The sequence below is a fragment of the Syzygium oleosum genome, unplaced genomic scaffold, assembly GCF_021117445.2.
Source record: "Syzygium oleosum isolate NSW1041296 unplaced genomic scaffold, Sole_v2.1 Sole_v2.06, whole genome shotgun sequence".
NCBI classification, from domain to species: domain Eukaryota; kingdom Viridiplantae; phylum Streptophyta; class Magnoliopsida; order Myrtales; family Myrtaceae; genus Syzygium; species Syzygium oleosum.
The window spans coordinates 2,445,980-2,468,565 of NW_026607490.1; the positions used below are offsets into that span (position 1 = coordinate 2,445,980).

The following is a 22,586-nucleotide window of genomic DNA, read 5'->3' on the forward strand; positions in this document are numbered from 1 at the left end:
TTCCGCCCCCGAACACCAGAAAACGCGAAAAATGTTTTCCGGAAAAATATTTTTCGGAGCACGAACACAGCCTTAATGTCATGGTGACTTACTACTTACATTGCCAATATGTATTAGCGATTTTTTTTACGATACTTTCAAGTCATCATTAGTTATGTTTATCAAACAAACTTAATCTCATTCGGCGTCAAATTTTTTAGTTTTTGTCGCTAAATTGGGTTATAGATTCGAATAGTAAATTTAAAAAATAAAAAAAAAGCCACTAGTACTTTGATTTCGTGGTGATAGCTTATTATTACTAACTTTTTTTTTTGGTCGGTTATTATTACTAACTTGAAAACTGACCTATGTTGGTAAGTCATTAATTCCATTGATAACTTACTATTTACACCGCTAAGATTTAGTTTTGGGTGATAAATTGATATAAAATTATTGAGTTACTATTACATCGAAGTCGGATAGCAAAATACTTAATTACTTTGGCAATATATAACTTACGTTCAAAGCAAACCTATGTTGGTATGCTATGTTAATTTCACTGGTAACTTATTATTTACACCATAAAGATTTAGTTTCGAGAGATAAATTTATAAAAAGAACTTAAAAATTACTATTATATTGATGGTCTTAAGTCCCTAACCTCATGTGTAAATCACAACAAAGTATATGATCAACAAATTACAAGTTGCACGAATTTACAAACTGAATTTAGATTTTTCTAGTTGTGCAACATATTTAGGGAAAATGACACAAATGGTCCATGAACTTTGACCCAATGTGTAATATGGTTTCTAAAATTTTAATTTATATAATGTAGTCCCTGAACTTTACTCCAAAATGTAATGTGGTTCCTAAACTTTCAATTTATTCAATGTGGTTCATGAACTTTTGATACATGTTCAATCTAGTCCCTGGACTATATGAAAATATTCAATATTGTCCCTCAACTTGAATTAATGGAATGATGACATTGAATATTATCATATAGTTTGGAGATTAACTTGAACATGTACCAAAAGTCTGGGGACCACATTAAACAAATTGAAAGTTCAGGAACCGCATTACACATTGGGGCAAAGTTAAGAGATTATTTGCGTTATTATCCCAATGTTCCGTTTTCCCCAAACGGAATTTCTGAAACTCCATCTGTAGGTGATTTTTTCTTCCTTACTTATTGCCAGGTTTTAGCCTAAACAGAAAGGAAGTCGAACTAAAATTCTATCAAGTTGATAATTATATGAGCTTATTCCGCACACTACTAAACTGATAGTTTTTTTAAGGATAGACGTTAATATAAAAGTGATGATATTGCATTTATAAATGCCTTAGCTCTGTTCATTCACAAAAGCCTGACAGTGTTGCACCATCGGGAGCTAACCAGCTGAGGGGATAACAAAAGGATGGTGAGGCAAAAATAACAGAGAATCAATTGGATGACTCTCATTGTTGGTGGAAAATGAGAGAGAACCTACATAACTTCCATGGTTGCAGATATCCCCATCTTCATGAGCTGATGATGTAGCACAGAACACACATCGTCCTTATTTAACCCAGAAAAAGATCAACTTGGAAAAAGTACAGTATGTCTCAAGTACAGAGAATGAAACTATGATCTCATGAAGTGTTGTAAATTTCTACTTGGGTACTCGGTTAAGAGGAAGCAGCAGTTGGACATGGAGGAACAGCTATATCAGTTATCCCTTCCAACATCATCACCACACATTTCATCGAAGGACGAAGTGCCGGCTCGTCCTGAATGCACCACAACCCGACCTTGATCAGTTTCTCCAGGGACGACTTCTCTATTTCTTCGCCCAGAACCAGCTTCTCGAGCTCTCTCGCTCCAAATTGCTGGTAGACCCAAGAAGAAAGAACAATCTCCTCGGGCCTCTGAACGTTGACCTCCATGTTCCGCCGGCAGCACACGATCTCCAGGAGCATGATCCCGTAACTGTAGACATCCGTCTTCAACGAAATCGGAGTGTTCTTTTGCCATTCGGGGGCCATGTATCCTCTCGTCCCTCGGACTCCTGTGAAGGTCCGGGTTTGGTCGGGCATCAGGAGCTTCGCTAGCCCGAAATCGGAGATTTTGGCCGTCCAAAAGTCGTCCATCAGGATGTTTTGGGGCTTAATGTCACAGTGAATGATTGGGGCGTCGCACTCCTCATGTAAGTAAAGAATTCCCTTTGCAATCTCTGAGGCAATTCTCACTCTCTCATTCCAATCCGGACGCCTTTGAGATCGGAACAGAAGGTCTGCGAGGGAGCCATTGCTCATAAACTCGTAGACGAGAAGCCTCTTAGACTTGTCAGCACAGTAACCAAGCAACCGGACTAAATTCTTGTGATGAGTCCTTCCAATCACCCGCATTTCAGCACGGAACTCCCTCTCGCCTTCATTGATCACCTTCTCCAGTCTCTTGACAGCGATGATTCTTCTGCCTCTCGACAAACTTCCCTTGTAGACTGCTCCGAACGATCCCTTTCCCAGCTCTTCCTTAAAACCATTAGTCGCCCTTTTGAGCTCTTTGTAGGAAAATGACCTCAGGGCGAGCTCCTCTGACAAACCAATATCTCCTCTATCTAATAACTTTCTGTACTCAAAAAACCGCAACTTGAACGCAAAAAGACCAGCAATTGCAAGGGCAACGCATGACCACATCACGAGGCCTAGGGTCACTACGAGGAGGAGAACCGTTGCGTCCTTGGTCCTTATTATGACCGTCGGCAGCTCCTCTGAAATGGTCTCATTTGTTTGTTTTTCCTTTACACCCTCAAACCCCACTTTGAAGAATGCTGTTGATGATGCTTGTGGATCTCTCCTAGCATACTTCAGAGGAAGCTTTTGCTTCATACAGTAACTATCTGAGTCGAAGAGTGCTACGTCGCAGTCGCAATCCTCCAAGCAGGACTTGCTGCAATCATCCTTTTGCATTTTTGCCTGGAAATATGGAGGGTCATCCCAAGCCATGTTCTCCATAGACACGATGTTGCGAGAGGAGGCGTTTCCTGCAGAATGTCTACACCACTCTTCAGTGAAATTCCTATCGCACCCGTGAGATTTCTGGTCCATATCAACGAAATCAGTGCCAGGTAGGCAACGACAAACGGGCTGATCATCATCCAAAGTACAATAGCTGTTGAACCCACAAAAGCTCTTCACGCTGCATTTATCATCCGGTGCTGACCACTCGAGGGAGGTTTTATACTCGTAAAAGCGGTTGAAACTATGAGAGTATAGTTGAAGAATTCCATTCGAGTCCAACACTGCACGGTACATAATTGAATTATTGAATGCCAAGGAGCCACCATGCAATATCTTTTGCACCGTCGAATCTGTATTGTTGATGAGAAGCAATGCGCCTGTCGAATTCAGATGCAAATCCAGATTCGGATCACCCCATGTATCCGAAGCCCAGTAAGCATCCAGTGATATGTTTGGAGTGTAAATGGGGTAAAGCACAAGATTACCATCGTGCTGCATCTCGAGGCGAAATCGTCCTGTCGAGCGATTACTCTTCGACACACTCGAAAGCAATGCATCCCCGCGAGACAGAGATTGGCCTCCCATTATTGTATCGGTAGGGAAACTAAAACTATCCCAAATGACATGATCATCTTTATTGTAGAGTATAAAGTTCCCGGAATCATTCATGGCAGCGTAGGAAGCTAATTCAGGTACAGAAGCAATCAACTTACTGTTCCCGGAATCAGTGAGGAGGAGCTTACCATCAAGTGTTAATTCGAGTATGGCTGTGGACGGCACTGGTCGATCATCTCGGTTTGCGGTCCATGTGGTTGTGTTTTCTGCCTCACCCATCATCCAAATTCCTACCGAGAATCCATTCCCGTTCTGGTAGAAACCGAAAGCGAAGCGACCGGAAGGCGAAAGCCATGGGGTGGAATGATCTGTGGGGGAGAGTGAAGAACCTAATCTGATCAAGTTGGGGTGTGCTTGCTCGCATGTTGCAGATAGATAGTGCACCGACAGTAGGAAAAATGAGGCATATTTGGAAGCCATGAGAGGAGTCTGTGAGAGGTGGAGTTCAGTTTCTTTGGCTATTTAGGAGTTGCTTTTGAATGTTAAATGCTCACCAAGACTTGAGGGGTTCAGAGAAGTTGCTCACAACTTGCGTGGATGACTTTGTGAGGTCATCTTGACTGGCCAAGTCTTTGCCTTGTTGACTGGAGATGTTGGAGTTGCTTGGAGTGAAAGATGGGGTGAGTTTCGAGGACCATTTACCACTAGACATAATGCATATGTTTGAAGTCAAAATGGCAAATTAGGGGCAATCTTTTACTGTATCTTACTCTGAACACTTTCGACCGACGTGGTCGCAGAACATTAATCATTTTCAAGAGCAAGAACAGCCTCATTAGGCATTGGCGACTCACAGAGAAACATGTTCGTTTTTTCCATGTAAACACGCGAATCTCACGTACTTCTTGGATGTAATACTTCACAATGGAAAATCTCCCATCGTAAAGCTTCATTTAAACATCTAGTAGGGCTGGTAATTTTGGTTTTGATTCACAATCGTGTTTGTGCCAACTTGGAAGTATTGTCTTCAATGTATCAAGGCGACCGTTCTTTTGAGCCCTCAATATTAATGCTTTTTAGATTTCTTTAAGACCCCAATATAATTCAAGTTTCTATCTGTTGTGAACCTCAATAATTATCACCAACTTAGATTGAATTCGAGTCCTGAAGGTTCACTAAGCTTCACATCTCTTCACAAAATTATCAGATTACAACTGATGACTTCTGTCCTCTAACGATCGAGTTTGGCAGAAGGAATTCTGGTATTACATGCGAAGGGGGCATTGCTCTGTTGTTTTACTGGCATTTTTCTCAATGCTGAAGTTTCTTCATAGCATGCTAAGGACTCAAAACCGTATGGAGATAGTTTATTCGACCTTGAGTCAGAAAACAACATTATTCTCATGAAAAAAGGGAAACGAAACTCTCATACCTAACGAGAGGTATGGAGGCTTCGGCTACAAAAATGTCTACTAAGTCACACTTACGAGATGTAGTAGCGGACATATGACCTTTTATTCTTGAATGACACAACAAATGCAAACAGTTCATGGCTGAAAATGGTTTGCTAAGTTTCATGAACTTGACCTGTCACAGTGTATTTGTGCTCTACAAGTTACCGAGAAGCACCAAACAAAGTCGAAAATCGTCCTTTGAGTCAGGTGCAATGACCTATCATATGATGAGTCACGCGAATTAAGATGTATAGGACAATGGGGTTGGGCATGGCGGGCGTGGCACATCCATAATACCTTCCAGCATCAATATCACATCCTTGATCGAAGGGCGAATCTCCGAATCATCATGCACACAGAGGAGCCCAATTTGCACCATTCTTTCGACACTTTTCATGTCTACTCGTTCGTCTTTTACGAGCTTGGGAAGCTCTCCGGTGATGTAGCAGTTGTAGACCCATGAGCAAAGCAGCACCTCATCTGCTGACGAAACGTCGACCACCATGTTGCTCCTGCAGCACACTATTTCTAGCAACACGACTCCGTAGCTGTAAATATCGGCCTTTGTGGATACCATGGCATTCCTCTGCAGTTCTGGTGCCACATAGCCTCTTGTACCTCTGACTTCAGTTTTCGTACCGGTTTGATTTGGCATTAAGAGCTTCGCTAGGCCAAAATCCGAGATTTTTGCGGTCCGAGATTCATCCATGAGAATGTTTTGTGTCGTGATGTTGCAGTGAATTATTTGGAGGTCACACTCTTCGTGCAAATATAGGATTCCTCTCGCTACTTCCAACGCAATTCTGACTCTTTCACTCCAAGGAGGACGCCTTTCAACATCAAACAGGAGATCTGCCAGTGATCCGTTCTCCATATATTCGAATACAAGAAGCTTCCTCGAGCTCTCCATGCAGAAGCCGAGCAATTGGACTATATTTTTGTGGTGAGTATGACCGATTGCAGCCATTTCAGCCTGGAACTCTTTCTCTCCTTGTTCGATGGCTCTCTCTAATCTCTTTACTGCTACACGCTTGCTTCCATCGGAGATTATCCCTTTGTACACCGCCCCAAAAGAGCCCTTACGGATCTCTTCCGTGAACCCACCGGTAGCTTCTTCAAGCTCCTTAAATGAGAAGGATTGCAAAGTGAACTCTCGTGCTGGACCCAAAGTAGAATCTGTTGAAAGCCTCGCGTACTTATGAACTCGGTATCGATACAACAAGAAACTAAACGCAGCTATCATGGAGCAGAAAATTGCAATAGAACCCAAGCTGACCCCGACAATCAAAACAAGTGTATTCTTTTTCTCCGTCACAGATATTGGCTTTGTTGGGACTGGTGGCTTTTGAGAAGCAAGGGGGACAGGGATGAGTTTTTTTACTAACACCGTGGAGGAATCATCCCCATTTGCTTTCCCGTAGATGATGGGCAGCTTCATCTTGCTGCACGATCCATCTTGATGCAAAGCGACTTCACAATTGCAGTCTTCCAGGCACGACCTCTTGCACTCGCCGATGGGAAGTGGTAGTACCAGATAAGGATGACCCCCGAATTCTACACGCGCCAATGGGGTGATACTCGAAGTAATATTAGCATCTTCCACACCACAGTGCTGTTCGTAGTTGGAGCTCCTCCGGCAACCCAAAAATCTCTTGCTTGCATCGATGAAAGCGAAACCAGGAAAGCAATCACATCGTGCCCCGTCGCTGCTGCCTCTGCAGTAACTGTTATATCCACAGAAACCTTTGACATCACATTGGTGCTCTAGTGCAGACCACCGAATGGACCCTCCTGTGCTCGAGAAGTCACCTTTCGAGAACCGGTGTAAATAGAGCCTGAATATCCCATCGTCATCAAGTGTCGCGCGATAAATGGTACTGCCTTCTTTGCTAGAAAACGAGCTATGATTGGCGAGAATTTTCTCGCAAGCGCCACTATCGTCCCACAAAGCAAGAGTTCCTTGAGAATCAAGATTTAGCTGCAATGAGGATGGCCCGGAAGTATCACTCGACCAGTATGCGTCCTGGGGAGAATTGGTGGAGTTAACAGAGTACGCGACAAGGTTCCCATCAGTCTGCATGGAGATTCTAAACCGACCGCTTGAGTGGTCAAGTGATGATTTGCTCGAAATCAATTCCTTTTGCTCGGAGAGGTTCTGACCGCCCAGTATGGTGTCGGTCGGGAAATCGAAGCTCTCCCAGATCACATGAGAATTGTTGCCGTAGAGCACAAGATTACCGGAATCAAGCATGGACGCAGAGGTAGCAGGCTCCAACAATTCAGAGCCGACAAGGGATGCCTCCTGACCTCCCTGACCGGTTCGGACGACAAGTTTGCCGTCCATAGTGAACTCAATTGTCGCATTTGAGGAGACCAATGGATCATCCCGGTTTGCAGTCCACACGACAGTGTTGTTAGGCTTACCAACAAGCCATATTCCAACGCCGTACTTATCCCCTTGAGGATAGAACCCAAAGGTGAAAAGACCCGACGGCGAACGCCACGAAGTGCGGTTGGTTCTCGGAGAAAGCGATGAACCGACGGTTACCGTGCCGGTGGTTGTGTGTTGAGTGTACAAGAACAAGGAAAGCAGGAAGAGAAGCGAGCGAGCGACTTGCACAATCGCCATCGGAGAAAGCCGTGAAGAGAGGGAGAGATAGATAGACTATGACACGACTGTATGTATCTTAGTTGGAATCTCACTAACCTTAGACAAGTTGCTTTGAGACAATTTCCAAGGACATCCAGTTGTCCAATGAACGAGCAAGAAGAGAAGAACAAAACCTGAAAATCTAAGGACTTGGCGGGAGAGGACTGGACAAAGAAGCAAAACCCACATGAGGAGAAAAGCTGTTCCTAGCTATGCTTCTGCGACGACTTACCAGAGTCAAGTACGCAAGAAGATCTCACTTTAGACCGACATGAGAAGAAAAGTTGTTCTTAGCTATGTTGCTGCGACGACTTACCAGAGTCAAGCGCACAAGAAGATCTCACTTTAGCTTCTGTCCACTTCAATAAAAGATGTGGCCAAAATGAATGCTTGCCAAACTCTTAAACGTTAGACACACGCATAGACGAGAGACTTTGCTAGTCACCCTTAGGCCTTTTGCCTCCCATTTCCATTTTACGAATTTTCCAAGCAATTCGGACAAGAGGTGGTGTAGCATCCAGATTCATTGTAAGGACTTTGGCACAAAACGTGGCTAACATGTCGGCCCAAGCAGACCTCCATTGACTTGGCAATCTCTCTCCCTCTGTCTCTCGGACCAACTAGATGTTTTCAAGTCTGGCCCCGTGTGCGCGGGGGAAGAAAATGCTTGCAAGGAAAACTGGTCAGTGATAAATGTATGTCAACTGATCACTTATTTTGTTCCTCGGAACGGAAAAAGAACAGTCGGATTGGTAACGCTAGTTAATTTTTCTGTTTCCCGAAATAAAAAAGTGGTCAATGAATAGATTTAAAACAAAAACAAGGAGTAAAGAAAATCTACTTCATTGTTCCCGGAAACAATTTTTGAAGCAATGTCATTTTCTTTTCTTTTTTTCCTTCCTTCTTCCTCCTCTAGCTGGTCACCAAGCCTTGCGATGGCCGACAAGGCAAGGTTCGACCTCGCCCAGACATCGTGAGGTCAACTTCGCCCAACCATGGTGAGGCCGACCTCGCGGTGGCTAGGCGAGGTCAAGCCTCCCCAGGGGCCAGCGAGGCTTGCTTCAGACAACCGGCTAGAGGAGGAAAAAGAAGGGACAAAAAAAAAGAAAGAAAAAAAATTAGAAAAGTGTCAAAAATGTCAAAATTTTATTTTAAAAAATTTTAAAAAAATTCCATATAACAGAAAAGTTTTAGAGTCATACCAAACATATTTTTGTTCTTATTTTATTCCGAGAATAGATATTTTTTGCAATTACCAAATGAGTTTTTCTACTCAGAAACTAGTCCAGGAAATAAAAATAGAAATAGAAAAAACTATTTCAAAAATGAAATTATTCCCGATAATAGAAATGTTACCAAACGCATCCTTATTTTCTCGTCTTTCACTCAACCAAGAAAGAATCAATCAGACAAGTCATTATGCTATTTTTCCCGATGCCCAAAAGAAAATTTTAAGCTATTTCCGCAACCTGACAATCGATATAATTTGGTTCCAGTCGATCATGTATCGTGCACAAAGTAGGCATCCTTTTGAAGTTTTATGCCAGAAAACAGGGCAGGTCGGTTCTTTCGCGGCCCCAATTGACAGGCAAAGAATTCCAATGTCGGGCACTGCCGGCACCAAACACGCCCACACATTCTAAATTGGGACCATCAGGTGTCCTGCCCCGTAAATTTACCTGCATCACCCTCATCACTACATGAATCTCCGTTCCTGCAAAGATAGCTCTCCATAGTCCACTCTATAATACAAGCCGATGCACTGAAAAAAGAATTCAGCAAGGGAGCCCGTACAGACCCGGCACGAGCGATTTAGCTTTAAGAGAAGCGGCACAGGCTGAAGGCAAAATTTCGTATATATTGGGCACTATAGTTGCGCACGATTAGTTTCTGTTTACATTTCAGAATATACACCAGCATGCACTCTAAATACACTATCGACAGATGTAACAATCAACATAACAATCTGCTTATAATCACACCAGCAGCAGATTGAAACCATAATTCAGAAAAACATAGCAATAAGGTAAGTTCTCTGTACAAAGTAGGGTATACTCCTCCATGCCGATTCATCATGTGGCAAAACGGAAGCACCGGTCAGTATCTCCAATTGCAGGTAATAAGTATGTACCGATTAAATATAAACAGTAGAACTCAGCTGCCCACTCAAACTCATAATGCTTGTCTGTACGTGTAAAAAGATTTGAGATCGGTCAGCAGTGTATTCCACAGGTACCTCTGCTAAAATTTCACAGTACCTCTACCGGCAGATTCTACAGCAGCAGCAGCAGCATTGTTGGGCAGGCTCTGTGACCTACCAGTACCCCCTTGAGAAAGCAATAAATTCCTCATCTCCCTATAAACCTTGAGTTCTTCTAAAGCATCAGTTGTTGTCTTAGATGCGAGAAGAGCAGAGGATGCAACGCTTGAAGTGCCATCCTGAGCTGAAATGGCTTTAGGTGTCTGACAATGCTCATGAAAGCTGTTGCTCCAGGTCTCAGATCTGGAGGCTTGTGAAGCTGTTGCCAAATTTGAGAAGTCTTGGTGAAGAGGAGGAGCTTTTTTCAACATATCCACAAGAGCTCCAACAGCAGCACCCGGAGACTTTCTGATTGGCAAAAATGAACCAGACTGCAGTGGATCATGCGCATGTCTTCTTTTATCAAATAAATCCGCTCTGCAAACAATGCACTAATCAGATCACTCTAACCCAAGAAGTATGAATTTACTAGATTCATTCGGTGGAGAAAGGATGTTTATAACAATGCGTTAGAACAACAGAACTGCAAGCAAAAGCGATGCGAGTGAACTTGGATATTCTCTTGCACTTCATCAACAAAGTTTCTGGCAGAAACAGATGCAGATATGAGTAACCTGACAATCTTGGTATATCGGTCAAGCTTAGAAGCAGTTTGCAGAAAGCTACTTCAGCAGAATATTCATCCAACCTAACAACAGTTTATCAATCTACAGAAGTAAATCATAACAAAGAGAGAAAGTTTGCCAACCTAAGAGAAAATCGATATCGATATCGAAGCTTGGTGCATGGACATCACCATATTCATACTAATTTACATTTCTATATGGGTGATATCCATAACTTGTAATCACCAATTTCAGAAAGGGGAATTTCCTCGAATCAGGGATGGAAGAAATAATAGCCCTTAAAGAAAGAAAATTAGTCTGGAAGTTACCGATCAAATAATGTGTTCATTGAATAGTCAAGATGAAGAGACAATTAGACGTTAATAAATGCATAGCCTATTCATCACATTGCAGGAAAAGTAATATATTGATCAACAAAAAATCAAAACTAAAGAGGGCATCCCATCGCACAAGGCTCCCTGCACAGTGGGTTCTAGGGAGGAGGGGTTGATGTACACAGCCTTACCCTTGATTTTCCAGAAAGATTGTTCGGCAACTCAAACCTGTGACCTTAGGCCACAATGGAGTATAAGAAGAATCAACACAATCGTTCATGAGCTATGAATGGATTGTGATGGCATCTACGACAATGCTCACAATCTTTTGGTATTTTCCAATCATACCTTTAAATTCCAAAAATGTATGCATTATGAGAATTAAAGAGAAATACAGATGCAGCAAACAGTATTTCGCTGTAGGCATTTAAAAGCAGATCACCTATAGAGGCATATGCTGAAATAATGCAAGCAACTCGTTTGAAAACTTGAGCGGGCAGAGAACACATTTACCTGCTACCTGGATCAGTCACATCATCATCCTCCACATCGAATGGGCAAGTGTACTCATACTCATCAGAATCATCATGGAAAGACCTGCAGGAGCTTCTGGAATAGGAGATATGTGCTGAATTTCCTGATGATATTTTTGACCCAGAATATCTTCCCATGTCATCCCTTCCAACTGAGGACATCTATAAAGAAAGGAGAGAATTTCAATAGAACTGCTGGAAAAGAAAAGTTCACCAGATAACTCTGCAGGGTATTTAATAATACCTTGTCAACCGTTGCGCCATCACGGCTAGGACACGTACTTTTATTCGCCATTGAAGGGCCATATCTTGTACCTCTGAGAGGAGGTGATGGAGGGAGATTTTGGTTCTTGAATAACGTAGGGGAATTAAGAAACTTTGTTGCAAGTATATTAACTGGAGCACTCTCAGATCGTAAAAGATCCCTTGAAAGATGACTCCCAGGTACAAAAATGGGCGGGGAGGGTGAGGGAGAAGGAGAAAAGGTCGGTGAAGGATAGTATTCATCAAAGCTAGCATTATCCTTATGAGCATGAGATACTTCGGGTGGGTGAGGTGGCAAACCTGGAGGGAGGAACCGACGAGAACTGGGGTTAGAAGCTGAAGCATAAGGTTCGGAATGGGTTGGTGAAGGCAAGAAAGTGACGGAAGGCGGAGAGGCACGGTATTGATCAAAACTCCAACTGTGTCTCCTTGAGAATGGCAATGACGAGGGGGAGCCACAAGATACAGGGAGTGACGGGAATCTCTTAAGCGGGTCAGCTAATGGGCTGCCCACATAATCTGGTATAACTTGGGGGGACATTGGGGTAGATGCCCCGGAACTCACATCAGATAATGATGATCGATACAACACTGAAAGGCAAAGCCTACCGGATGAAGTATCCACAGGGGCGAACACAAATCGCTGCATTTCAGCCTCTTCTCTGCGGGTGAAGGGCTCAACAAAAGAAGAAACCCGATGAGCCAGGGAGAAAGAGCGAATTTGACCAGTCAAATTCAGGTCCCGAAATATTTTATATGCTGGCAAGAGCCGGACAGTTAGGTATACGGATCTTAAGAGCAACATCAACTTATTATAAAATGACAAGATATTACTGCTTGATCTTTTGCTCCCCTTGCCAGCACCCTTGGCCTTCCTCACCTCATACTGCACTGTCCATCTTTCTATTATCTTTTCACTCCTTCCATTTCCTAGCTCCTCCTGGTCAGAGTTCCAGCAATTCGAATGCGGTTCTTTCGACGACAAATTCTTGAACAGTTCCGTCTTGGGATAAAAATTGGCTGGGTCCCAGTTAATCGCTCTCTTCACCAAAACAACATCAACAACCATAGGTTCAAGATTGCTTTGGCGCCAAAGATCAAGATTCTCCAACGCTTCAGGGCATTCTCTAAGAGCTAAATTGAACCATTTATCTCTCGACCTCACACTTGACGAGGAAGAAGAGGAGGAAGATGGGGAAGACATGGTCTGTTCACCGCTCAAATTCCGGGAAGAAATGTAAGGGGTCCTTGATTCGAGTATTATGTGTAGACTCTTTGCATAGAATTCGGTAATTATCTGCTCCATCTTCGCGGAATCAGAGTGGGACGATGCCATATTCGAAGACACGCCTTTAAGATTGCCGGAAACCCCCCTGAAGAGAACAGAGCATCCTAAACTCCAGCTACAAGCACTTCACCTGCCCCAAATTCACAAAAAAAAAGGACATCGTGAACATCCCAACAAGAGAACCCGCGATCGAACGAGACCAAACTCGCCGCAAGCACGCAATTCACCGAGACACCCACAGCAACTCACGCCGAATTCCTTTCGCAGCGACACTAAAGCTTAAAGGCTCGCCAGTTCAGTGAACAGATAAACGCTCCAAACATAGAAGTCGCACTGCCCAGTGACGACTGATCAAGTAGGCAGAGAGAGAAAGAAAAAAAACACGAACCAAACGCAAACAAGTCCCAGGCAAAAACATCAAGGGCGGCACACAGACGATGAGATAGGGTTTATACGATTCGCTCGGCAGAACTTCTTCTCCATACGTCCCCTACCCAAAACCCTAAACACGCAGACGCACCATGTAAAACCCTCCAACATGAAACCCAACACCAGAGAGAGAGAGAGAGAGTTTACAGGGTTGAGAGAGCGTTCGCGGAAGGGCGATTCGGAGAAGACGACGAGCAGCGAGCGACCGCCAAGAGCACTCGAGATTGAATCGCGAGCATCTCTCTCTCTCTCTTCGTCTTCGATGACCCGACGACCAACTTCTTCTTCTTATCCGCGGAGCAGCCCGCGACGAAGACGAGGTCGAGGACGACACGATGATGATTGATGAAGAAAGGAGTAGAAGAAGAAGCAGAAGAAGTAGAACAAGAAGAAGAAGAAAGAGGGGTACTGTGTTGGCGCGTCCACGTGAGCCCGCGGGGGACATCGCCCGCCCGGATCTCGCCACGTCAGCGGTGCCCTTTGACGGGCTAGGGAGAGGGTCAATCCGAGGGATTGCCTCCGCATGGATCCGCGGATACGCTAGCACTTCCTCGGGCGGCAGCAGCGCCCCCTCTCTCTTATCGCCGTGTCCAAACACGCCGCGTGTTAATTTCGACTCCCCCGGTCGTATCAAATTTTCTTGGTCCCCCTCCTGGGAGGATGGACCGACGTTACCATAAGAGTCTCGTGCCCATTTTGAAATACTTGATCGTGATTGCCCCGGCACTGCCAATAATTAGAAAGTACAAGAGGTATGTCGAATCCGTCGTCAGAGCTCCGTTGTGGAAGTACACACGCAGAGGTCGAATGCATTTATTAGTATCGCAACAGAGGGTTTCGACCCCTTTGCCTTGCGTTTTGAAATGCTAGCTCTCGTACCGCCACTGTGTCATTGCCGGCGGTGCATGAGCAGCAATCGACCCATGGGGAGGTTGGCCGGATAGTTACGGCTCATGTCTTTTCATTTTATTTGAATTATATGGTGTATGAAATGCTTAAAATTAGATTATTTTGAAAAGTCCGGAATATATTTTTATTGAGAGGGTGATACCCTGAGATGCCAGATGGCGAAACATGCTAAAGTCACACATACTTCTCTATATGGGATAGAGATGGTTTGGCAAGCACAGCTCAGCTTGAAGTACCAATGGCTCAGCCAGGGACAAGTCATCCCTTGACTCCTTAAGATCGATGCTCGAAACATTAGGAGGCATGCTCCAGTTAAACCCCTGGATTAGCCTGGCAAGGAGCATCACGATCACCGTCGTCCCGAGCTGCATGGCAACGCACCCACGGCGGCCCGTGCTGAACGTAATGAATCGTAGGTCAGGCTCCGCGAGCACGACTTCCACATCATCGCTCGTGATGTGCCGCTCGGGCTTGAACTCGAGGGGTTCGTCCCACACTCTAGGGTTTCTACCAAGGCCTAACCGGCTCAAGAGGATGTGGCTGCCCTTGGGGATGTGGTAGCCGGCCACAACAGCGTCCGACAGGGCAACGTGCGGGACATTGAAGGGCACGATCGGGTGGAGCCTGAAGGCCTCCCGAGCGCATGCCTTGATGTAGTTGAGCTGGGGGATATCGGACTCTTGGACTAACCTCTCCTTTCCCACGACTCTATCTATTTCTTCTCTAGCTTTCTTCAGGAGTTCGGGCTGATTTATCATCTCCGCCATTGCCCATTCCACTGCACTCGATGGATTGTCCACCGCGGCCATCATAATTTCCTACACATATCAAGACGTACCAAAAAAGGTATGCATCTTAAGTTAACTTCGAAATCTAATTTATAACCACAAATATGGAAATAAGAGTATGTGTAAGTATGTATTTATTATAGGAAAATCTTTCTTAAGGAGCTTTTAAATTAGCTTTTGGATAAGTTTAATGACATTGACATTAGGGCGCATAGATATCGACTTTTTCGACCAAGTATATAACCTTCTATGGTTTGCTTTCTAACCTTTGATGATGATAATAATAGATACATACAACAAGAACGAACAAATTTCTCACCGTAACCTGCGCTTTGACTTCATGTGGCGTGAGCAATGGCTTCCCTTGCGAGTCTTTCAGCATAATAAGAACATCCAACAGGTCTTGAGGCTCTTTTTCATTACTCTGCGAGCTCGAATGGTCCCTCCATTGTTTGATTCTCTCGTTCACGATGGGCTCATGCAACCTCCGAAACGTCCTCGTGCAATCTTTCACTACCTTCTCATGCCCATCGAGGTCGAGCCCCACCAAGAACGGGAAGTAATCGGAGACGCAGAATGCGTAGAGATAGTTCACCGCTTTGAACAGTGCGTCCACATGCTGTTCTTCATCCATGGTTGGTCCTCCATCTTCCCTTCCTTTGCCAAAGTATCTCTTGCTGAACATCAGCCTCCTTATCACATTCCCACAGTAGTGCCTCGCTGTCTGCCTCAGGTTCACCTGCCCTAGGCTTTGGCACTGGTTGAAGACGTACTTCATTAGGTTAGCAGCTTCCTCGGCCCTCTTGTCGTGGAGCCACTTGTATCGCACCGGGCATATGATCTCCAACTTCACGACCCGCCTCATCTTCTGCCACTGCTCCCTGTGGGGCGAGAAGATGGCGGTCAAATAGCCCCCGCTCAACGCCCGGGACGACATCGAGACGGGCCTCGACGCAAACGTAGCATCTTGCTTTATGAGGAACTCCCGGGCGATCTTCGGGTCGGTTACGGAGATGACGTGCGTGTTCCCTATGCGGAAGCACGCGATGTTGGTGTCCATCTCCTCCATCCAACGAAGGATCCACTGGCCCGAGGGCTTGTTCCGGAGCACGCTGAGGGCGCAGCCGACCACTGGCCACGGGGCGGGCCCCGGGGGGAGTTGGAGCGGCTTGGATATTCCTTTGACGCTTTTGCACCAAAAAGATTTGATGATGTTGTGAAAGACTAGTGCCATGAGAAGTAGGCCATAGGCCAAGGTGGCGAAACTCATCATCGTGGCGGCAATCAGAGAACCGTCGACGCGCTAGCTATTCTTAGCCTCTCCGGAGGTACATAGGACTAGGATTTTGGGAAAATGCAGAAGACCACGAGAGTTGTGCATGTACATACACTGATATAGATGTGGCTATATAGGGAAACTGAAATCGACCAATCAAGTACTTACTAAATAAAATGCAAGAGGATCCGATTCTATATAAATGTGATTAATTGGAGTAGATTCCCAAGCAATTAATAACTTCAGTCAAGGAATTAAACATGCCTATGTGTTTTTAGGGATTTTCTTGTTTCAAATCTAGCGTAAGTAGGGATAATGGTAAAAAAGTCGTAAATCTTGTGTACGGTTGTCAATCCAGTCATAAATCTTTCAATTATGCTAATTTAGTGTTAACCCGTTTGCAACTTGCCAATTTAGTTCGAAACATTTTAATAATTTCCCAATTTAGTCATAAATCTTTTGACGATTTGTCAATTCAACCGTTCTGACTAATTTTGGTAAGAAATTGCTGACGTTAATGTCACCTGACCATCTCATGCGGTGTGACCGACACCAACATCGACAAAGTTTCCATTTTTATTTTTTTTTTCATTTTATTTCCATTTGGCTTGTGGCTAAAACTCGGTCATGGCTGGTGATCGACCACAAGCGAAGGCGTCATGGCCCTCGCCGACCACATATAAGAGTCGCCCTCATTGGATCTGGCGAGGGCTCAACCCTCATGGCTTGGGCGAGGGTCACCCTCGCCGAATCTGACGAGGGCTCAACCCTCGCCTGCAATGCCCTTGCTAGCCCTCACCTATGGCCGGTCACCAGTCATGGCTGAGTACCGGCTACAGTCTCAAGAGAAAGAAAACGGAAAAAAAAACATAAAAAACGAATATCTTTCTTTTTAAAAAAATGCAAAATTTATCCCCATCAGCGATGGCCGTATCACGTAGGATGGCCGGTTGAAGTTCATGTCAGCGATTTCTAGCCAAATTGAACGGAAAGACTAAATTGGTAAATCGTCAAAAGGTTTTAAGACTAAATTGACAAATTATCAAAAACTTTATAAACAAATTAACACAATTGGAAGGTTTGGGACTAAATTGAAAAGCTGTTTAAAGGTTTGGATGAAATTGGCACAGTTTAAAGGTTTGAACTAAATTAGCACAATTTAAAGATTTACAATTGCATTGACCGTCGTACAATGGGTTTAGAGCTTTTCAGACAATTTTTCCGGTCTAAATACAAGTCTTATGGTAGTTTTGATAGTCCAAAGCTGGCAAGTACTTGAAGAAATGCTACTCTGTAATTGTGCTTATCTCATACCTTTCTCGGCCTTTGGGCTTAAGATCACGCGCTCATCTCATGCAGCTTCTTTCTGTTTGATGAGTTAAATTTGTATTCTGGTAGTTGACTGATTCCTCAGTGTATACTAATGCTCTACGTAAAGACAAATGGAAAGAAAAACATTTTTTGAGCAGAAAAATATGTTGAATAGAACGAGTTACCATTAAGGTTGCTTGTCGTTAGTGCTAAAAATAAGAAGAAAGGTTTGATGAGGTTTAACGTGGTACCTCCACAAATTGAGTTGTTGTGAATTTGCAAGTTCTAAAGGCGTCCCCTTTAAGTAGGCTGCAGTGACCACATAGTCTCCCCAGAACGTTTCAGAAATGAAACCTTGGTATTTGATGACACGAGCAACCTCTAAAAGATGACAATATTTTCTCTCGACAACCTCGTTTTGTGGGAGTGTGTAGACACAGGAACTCACATGAAGAATGCCATTCAAGGTAGGGATGAGCATGGTCCAGGTGGGTGATTCCCACCATGGAACCGAGAACTGCCCACTAAGGACCGGTTCCGAAAAATTGGAACTGGAAACCGGACCGCCAGTCCAGTTTCTGAATAGATCTATGGAACTGGTTCCACCAAGTTTCATGTAAATGAAGGTGATCGAGAGCAAGAGAGGAAGGCGATCAATGGCCAAAGGCACGGCCATGAGAAGGTGGGAGTTGAGCGTCGAGGTTCAAATTAGAGATTTTAGGGTTTTCATTTTTCTTAAATGTTTTCTTTTTTTTTTGGTTGAAGTTGTTCTTAAAAATTATATATATTATCAGTCCCGTCCTGGTGGGTGGTTCTATGCCTAGAATCGGGAATCAAATCGGTACTCACCTGTTTTAGTAAATTGGAACCGGGAATCGCTGGTTCCGAGATGGTCCGATCCAGTTATGGGCGATTCCCGATTCCTTTGTACACCCCTAATTCAAGGTAAAAAATGAAGAACATTCATTATTAAAAACTCACGGGCATTGTCAGCACGAACCCGTTGACGGATTTATGAAACTGATTATTTTATCAAGGTAGGAAAACTCTTAATATGGGAAAAGACTTGGGCTTTGGATTGCATGAGGAGAACCTAAGTTGCACATGTATAATTATCCACGATTATGAAAAAAAAAAAGGGACCCATCACGATGTGGAGTGTGATATGGTCTCCGAATGTCCATATAGCATGAGGGAAAGGTTGTCACATTGTTTAGCCAATGGACAAATAGAGCACTTGGGATGAGAAAAGCAGGCACTGTGACCCAAACGTTGATGAGATTAGGAAATATTATTATTAATGTTGGCATAACAGAGCGTACCCTTATTTTGGGGGATACATGAAAAATCAAGACTTTTGGGTAGTGTAGCCCAAAAATAAAGTCCATCATGATTTTTACCCAAGCCCATCAGTTTTCTAATCGAAAGGGACCGAAAGAAACGGACATTAGAATCAAAAAGAATTTTGATAGGAATTATCCTCACAAAGTTTGGAGACAGAAATGTAATTGAATTGAAATTCGGGAATGAGGACATTTTTCAATGTGATGGATGGACTGAGACGAATGTTTCCAATTTTAGTGATAAAGGTGTCACTTCCATTTGGAAGGCAGACTAAATTGTGATGAAAGGATTTATGAATATGGTAAAAGAAATGTTTATTGCAAACTATTTGGTCACTAAAATCTGAATCAATAATACATGCATCAATTGAAATAGAGCTGATTAAGCAATAGGATATACCTACATAGCTAGTCGTTTTGTCTTGGGGACTGATGTAGAACAGTTAGCCTGTAATTATCTTGAACAATGTGATCGCCGTAATCATCGGAAATCTCGACAGTTTTTTTGATTTTGGGGAAAACAACCATTCAAGCAGTTTCCTATATTATCATTTAGGCAGTTTCCTATATTATCAGTTAGGCAGTTTCCTATATTACCAGTAAGGCAGTTTCCTATATTATCATTTAGGCAGTTTCCTATATTACCATTCAGGCAGTTTCTTTAATTATTCGGTTTCCATTAGTATTAGGAGTCCTATCTCTATATATAAGATGTCCGTCTTGTAATCAAGAGCACAGTATTATTGAATAAAAATTTCGAGTTCTTTGGAGTTGTTCCAAATTTACGCTTTCTCTCTGCGTCAGGGACCCAGCTGGCTTTAGAGCTCTCATGATTTGCCGGAATTGATCGTGATTGATGGGCTAGTTAACCTTGGCATGCGTTGCGACTGAAATATCTTGTCCTTTCCTTTCTTTGTTTACTGGCTTCTCATGCAATTTCTAACAATTTTTCTTAGTATGATAATGACATTTGCAATGTTTGCAAAATTTACATTTTCCTTTGTTGGAATATGGGCCATTGGATTTGGATGACGTGGCCGAATTTTGGCCGTAAGATGCCTTCCACCTGATGCTGATGTGGCGTGATTTGCGTTGTCTAATTTGGGTGCGGCAAGGATGAAAGATGCGCTGTCGGATTGCGCCACGTGCATTGAGCCGTCCAATTTCGTTATCAAATCTTGGCCATTCATTTGCATTGAGCCTCGGGTGCGCCCTAGACCGTCCGATCGGGGATGACACGATTAAATCGTGATCGTCGGTTGTGAAGGAAGAAGGGAAGTCGTCTTCCTCACTTGGGAACCCTAGTGCTATGCCTGAGTGAGCGAGACCTCCATGATCGGAACTTGCCACGGCACGTCGCTGTTCCTACATTGCCTTTGCCACAAGAGCAACGTGGTCGCCGACCTTTAGATACTCTGAAGAAACAAGGCATTGGGATTCTTCTTGCATAGCGAGTTGGTAGATCCGTTTGAGCGAGGGAACAGGATCCGTAGCGAGAATCTGACTTCGAAAAGGTAAATAGCTTTCGTTTAGTATGAGTAGGAACCTAGTGACCTTCTCCTGTTCCTTGATTGCTCGGTATTGCGCTAGGGTAGCTTCGAGTCTTTCAAGGTTTTCTTCGGCCATTCCAAAGGGCCAACAATCGGTTTAAGATAGCAGTGACCAAGAGGTTGCCCTGTTTTAGCTCCAATAGGGCCTGAGCTATCCCAAAAAGTTTGGCCTTGTCGAACTTACCGTACATTTCTCGAATATTTTCCCAAATTTTATTTGCGTCTTTAGTCGGAGGAAGTCCGGCAGCGACCTTTAGGGTGAGGCAGTTGCCGATTCACATTCGAACGATTTGGTTGCACTTCCTCCAATGTCGTGCAAGCCGCTCGTAAGATAATATGAGCATGGTGCCATCAATAAATCCATAGTTATCCTTCGTGATTAGGGCACTTCGGAGCTCTTGGGACCAAATGGAGTAGTTCTCCGGTCCTGCGAGTTTTTGTTCAATAAGGGCGCAGTTCTGGTTTGTCTGGCTGTCTATGTTACCCTTCCTTCATCTAGAGGGATTTCCGCGGTTGTTTGATGTGCCAGATTTTGAATTCTGATTTCTAGGCATCTCTTCCTTGCAGGCTGAAGAACGGTGTACGGAAGCTAGTATACTCTGCACAATATGGGTGATGGAAAGCTAAATGGAGGAAGATGTGCATTGCTTTCTCATATTGAAACTATACGAGTACAATCCTATTTGTAGTACATCATCAAGTAAATCATCCATGATAGAAGACTACCGAAAGAGAGAGAGGGACAGTACTGCGACCACTGAGCAGCGAGTGACTGCAAAGAGGACTTGAGATTGAAACGGAAGCATCTCTCTCTCTCTCTTCATGTTCCACGAGACGACGATGATGATTGATGAGAAGAGAAGACGGAGAAGTCGGAGCGAGAAAGGGCAGTGTCGATAGGTGTGTAGGAGCTGCGGCGATATTGCTGCCCAGATTTTGCCACGTCGGCAACGTCATAAACAAGCTAAAAGTGCGGAGGTCAATCCGATGGTCTACCGGAGGCGGAGGGTTTGCTTCGGCATGGAGCCAAAGATAAGCCAGTAATTCCACGGGGTAGGGCCTCTTCATCTTGATGTCCAAACACACGATGGTGCTTCGATTCCCAGTATATCAATTTTTCCTCCTCTTTGAAAGTGCGAGGATGGACAGATAGCCTGAGTACTACTGCTAATGGTATTATAAGAGTGTCATATCCATTTCATAATATTTTATCACGATTGCTCAGCACCATCGATGATATGATGTCGCGACCTCCCCGAACCGGCCCCGCCGCCTAAGGGGTTTGGCTAATGGATTACTAAGTTAAACCTAGCTCGAGCTCTCCTAAGCCCATACCAATTCGCGACTTAAGTTTAAGTTGTTAACATGCAAATCAATTTCATCTAGGAGTCGCCACTAATCAGTTTTTGGTGGGTCGACTAGACACCCAAGTAAAACACGGGAGAAATGCTTTACTTCTACGAACCAGAGATTCAATGGATACGGGGACTTGATTACACTAATTGAACAACTAGTGCCCTTTCGGTACCTAATCTTGCTCAATTCACCACCTAACGTGTTCACACTAACTGGGAGTCTAAAAAATTCATTCCTAACCAAGCTAAGAGAAGCAACAATCAATGCCTGAACTTAACATGCATAATCAGCCACATGCGAGATTAAATTGAATGGGCAATTCAAAGTGTGTGAATCAGGCAATGTGCGATCAAATATGACGCTAATCACGCAAAAGGGGCAAGAAAAGCCAATTCCAAGCCCAAATAACATTTTTTTAATTTTCGAATTTTTTTTAATTAAATAATTTTTAAAAAAAAATTTAAAAATTGTTTTTTGAAATTTTTTTTAAATATTAAAATAATATAAAATAGACCGGGTCGGATCTCCACATCCGACCAGGGTAAAATATATATATTTTTTGCAATTTTTCTTTTTAAATTTTTTTAAATATTAAAATAATAAAAATAATATTAAAATATTATAAAATCGGATCCGGGTCGGATCTCCACATCCGACCCGGATCGGGACTGACCCGGGCGCGCCGGCCCGGGTCC

The 22,586-nt window shown here is 43.7% G+C and overlaps 4 protein-coding genes and 1 long non-coding RNA gene across 6 annotated transcripts; 1 reads left to right on the forward strand and 4 right to left on the reverse strand.

Moving 5' to 3' along the window:
• Positions 1–1,288: 1,288 nt before the first annotated feature.
• On the reverse strand, positions 1,289–4,397 carry LOC115688773 (G-type lectin S-receptor-like serine/threonine-protein kinase LECRK1). Its single transcript, XM_030614699.2, has one exon. It carries the CDS (start codon positions 4,018–4,020, stop codon positions 1,651–1,653), a length of 2,370 nt encoding a protein of 789 aa, XP_030470559.1. The 5' UTR covers positions 4,021–4,397; the 3' UTR covers positions 1,289–1,650.
• Positions 4,398–4,879: 482 nt separating this feature from the next.
• Positions 4,880–7,645, reverse strand: LOC115688771 (G-type lectin S-receptor-like serine/threonine-protein kinase LECRK1). Its single transcript, XM_030614698.2, has one exon. The coding sequence runs from the start codon at positions 7,621–7,623 to the stop codon at positions 5,236–5,238; it is 2,388 nt and encodes a 795-aa protein (XP_030470558.1). The 5' UTR covers positions 7,624–7,645; the 3' UTR covers positions 4,880–5,235.
• Positions 7,646–9,482: 1,837 nt separating this feature from the next.
• On the reverse strand, positions 9,483–13,711 carry LOC115688774 (autophagy-related protein 13b). Of its 2 annotated transcripts, none has more exons than XM_056312457.1 (4): positions 13,506–13,711; positions 11,622–13,059; positions 11,358–11,539; positions 9,483–10,321 (listed from the first exon to the last, which is right to left on the reverse strand). In XM_056312457.1, the coding sequence occupies exons 2-4, from the start codon at positions 12,975–12,977 to the stop codon at positions 9,886–9,888; spliced, it is 1,974 nt and encodes a 657-aa protein (XP_056168432.1). In that variant the 5' UTR covers positions 12,978–13,059; positions 13,506–13,711; the 3' UTR covers positions 9,483–9,885. The 2 variants fall into 2 exon arrangements, with proteins under 2 accessions (XP_056168432.1, XP_056168433.1); XM_056312458.1 differs by lacking the exon at positions 13,506–13,711 and adding an exon at positions 13,318–13,431.
• Positions 13,712–14,455: 744 nt separating this feature from the next.
• Positions 14,456–16,325, reverse strand: LOC115665797 (tyrosine N-monooxygenase-like). Its single transcript, XM_030587627.2, has 2 exons — positions 15,375–16,325; positions 14,456–15,085 (listed from the first exon to the last, which is right to left on the reverse strand). Exons 1-2 carry the CDS (start codon positions 16,323–16,325, stop codon positions 14,456–14,458), a joined length of 1,581 nt encoding a protein of 526 aa, XP_030443487.2.
• A 3,869-nt stretch (positions 16,326–20,194) lies between these two features.
• On the forward strand, positions 20,195–21,741 carry LOC130138464 (uncharacterized). The gene is made up of 2 exons (XR_008816868.1): positions 20,195–20,499; positions 21,103–21,741. It is a non-coding gene; the product is annotated as an uncharacterized LOC130138464 (long non-coding RNA).
• Positions 21,742–22,586: the final 845 nt, after the last annotated feature.

Bases quoted from the DNA above. Each gene is read 5' to 3' on its own strand.
- LOC115688773 (XM_030614699.2), bottom strand. From the start codon at position 4,020: ATGGCTTCCAAATATGCCTCATTTTTCCTACTGTCGGTGCACTATCTA.
- LOC115688771 (XM_030614698.2), bottom strand. From the start codon at position 7,623: ATGGCGATTGTGCAAGTCGCTCGCTCGCTTCTCTTCCTGCTTTCCTTG.
- LOC115688774 (XM_056312457.1), bottom strand. From the start codon at position 12,977: ATGGCATCGTCCCACTCTGATTCCGCGAAGATGGAGCAGATAATTACC. The intron at 11,540-11,621 runs GTATTATTAAAT...CTTTCTTTATAG, and splicing joins ATGGCGCAACGGTTGACAAG to ATGTCCTCAGTTGGAAGGGA. The intron at 10,322-11,357 runs GTAAATGTGTTC...CATTGTTTGCAG, and splicing joins GTGACTGATCCAGGTAGCAG to AGCGGATTTATTTGATAAAA.
- LOC115665797 (XM_030587627.2), bottom strand. From the start codon at position 16,325: ATGAGTTTCGCCACCTTGGCCTATGGCCTACTTCTCATGGCACTAGTC. The intron at 15,086-15,374 runs GTGAGAAATTTG...TGATATGTGTAG, and splicing joins AAGTCAAAGCGCAGGTTACG to GAAATTATGATGGCCGCGGT.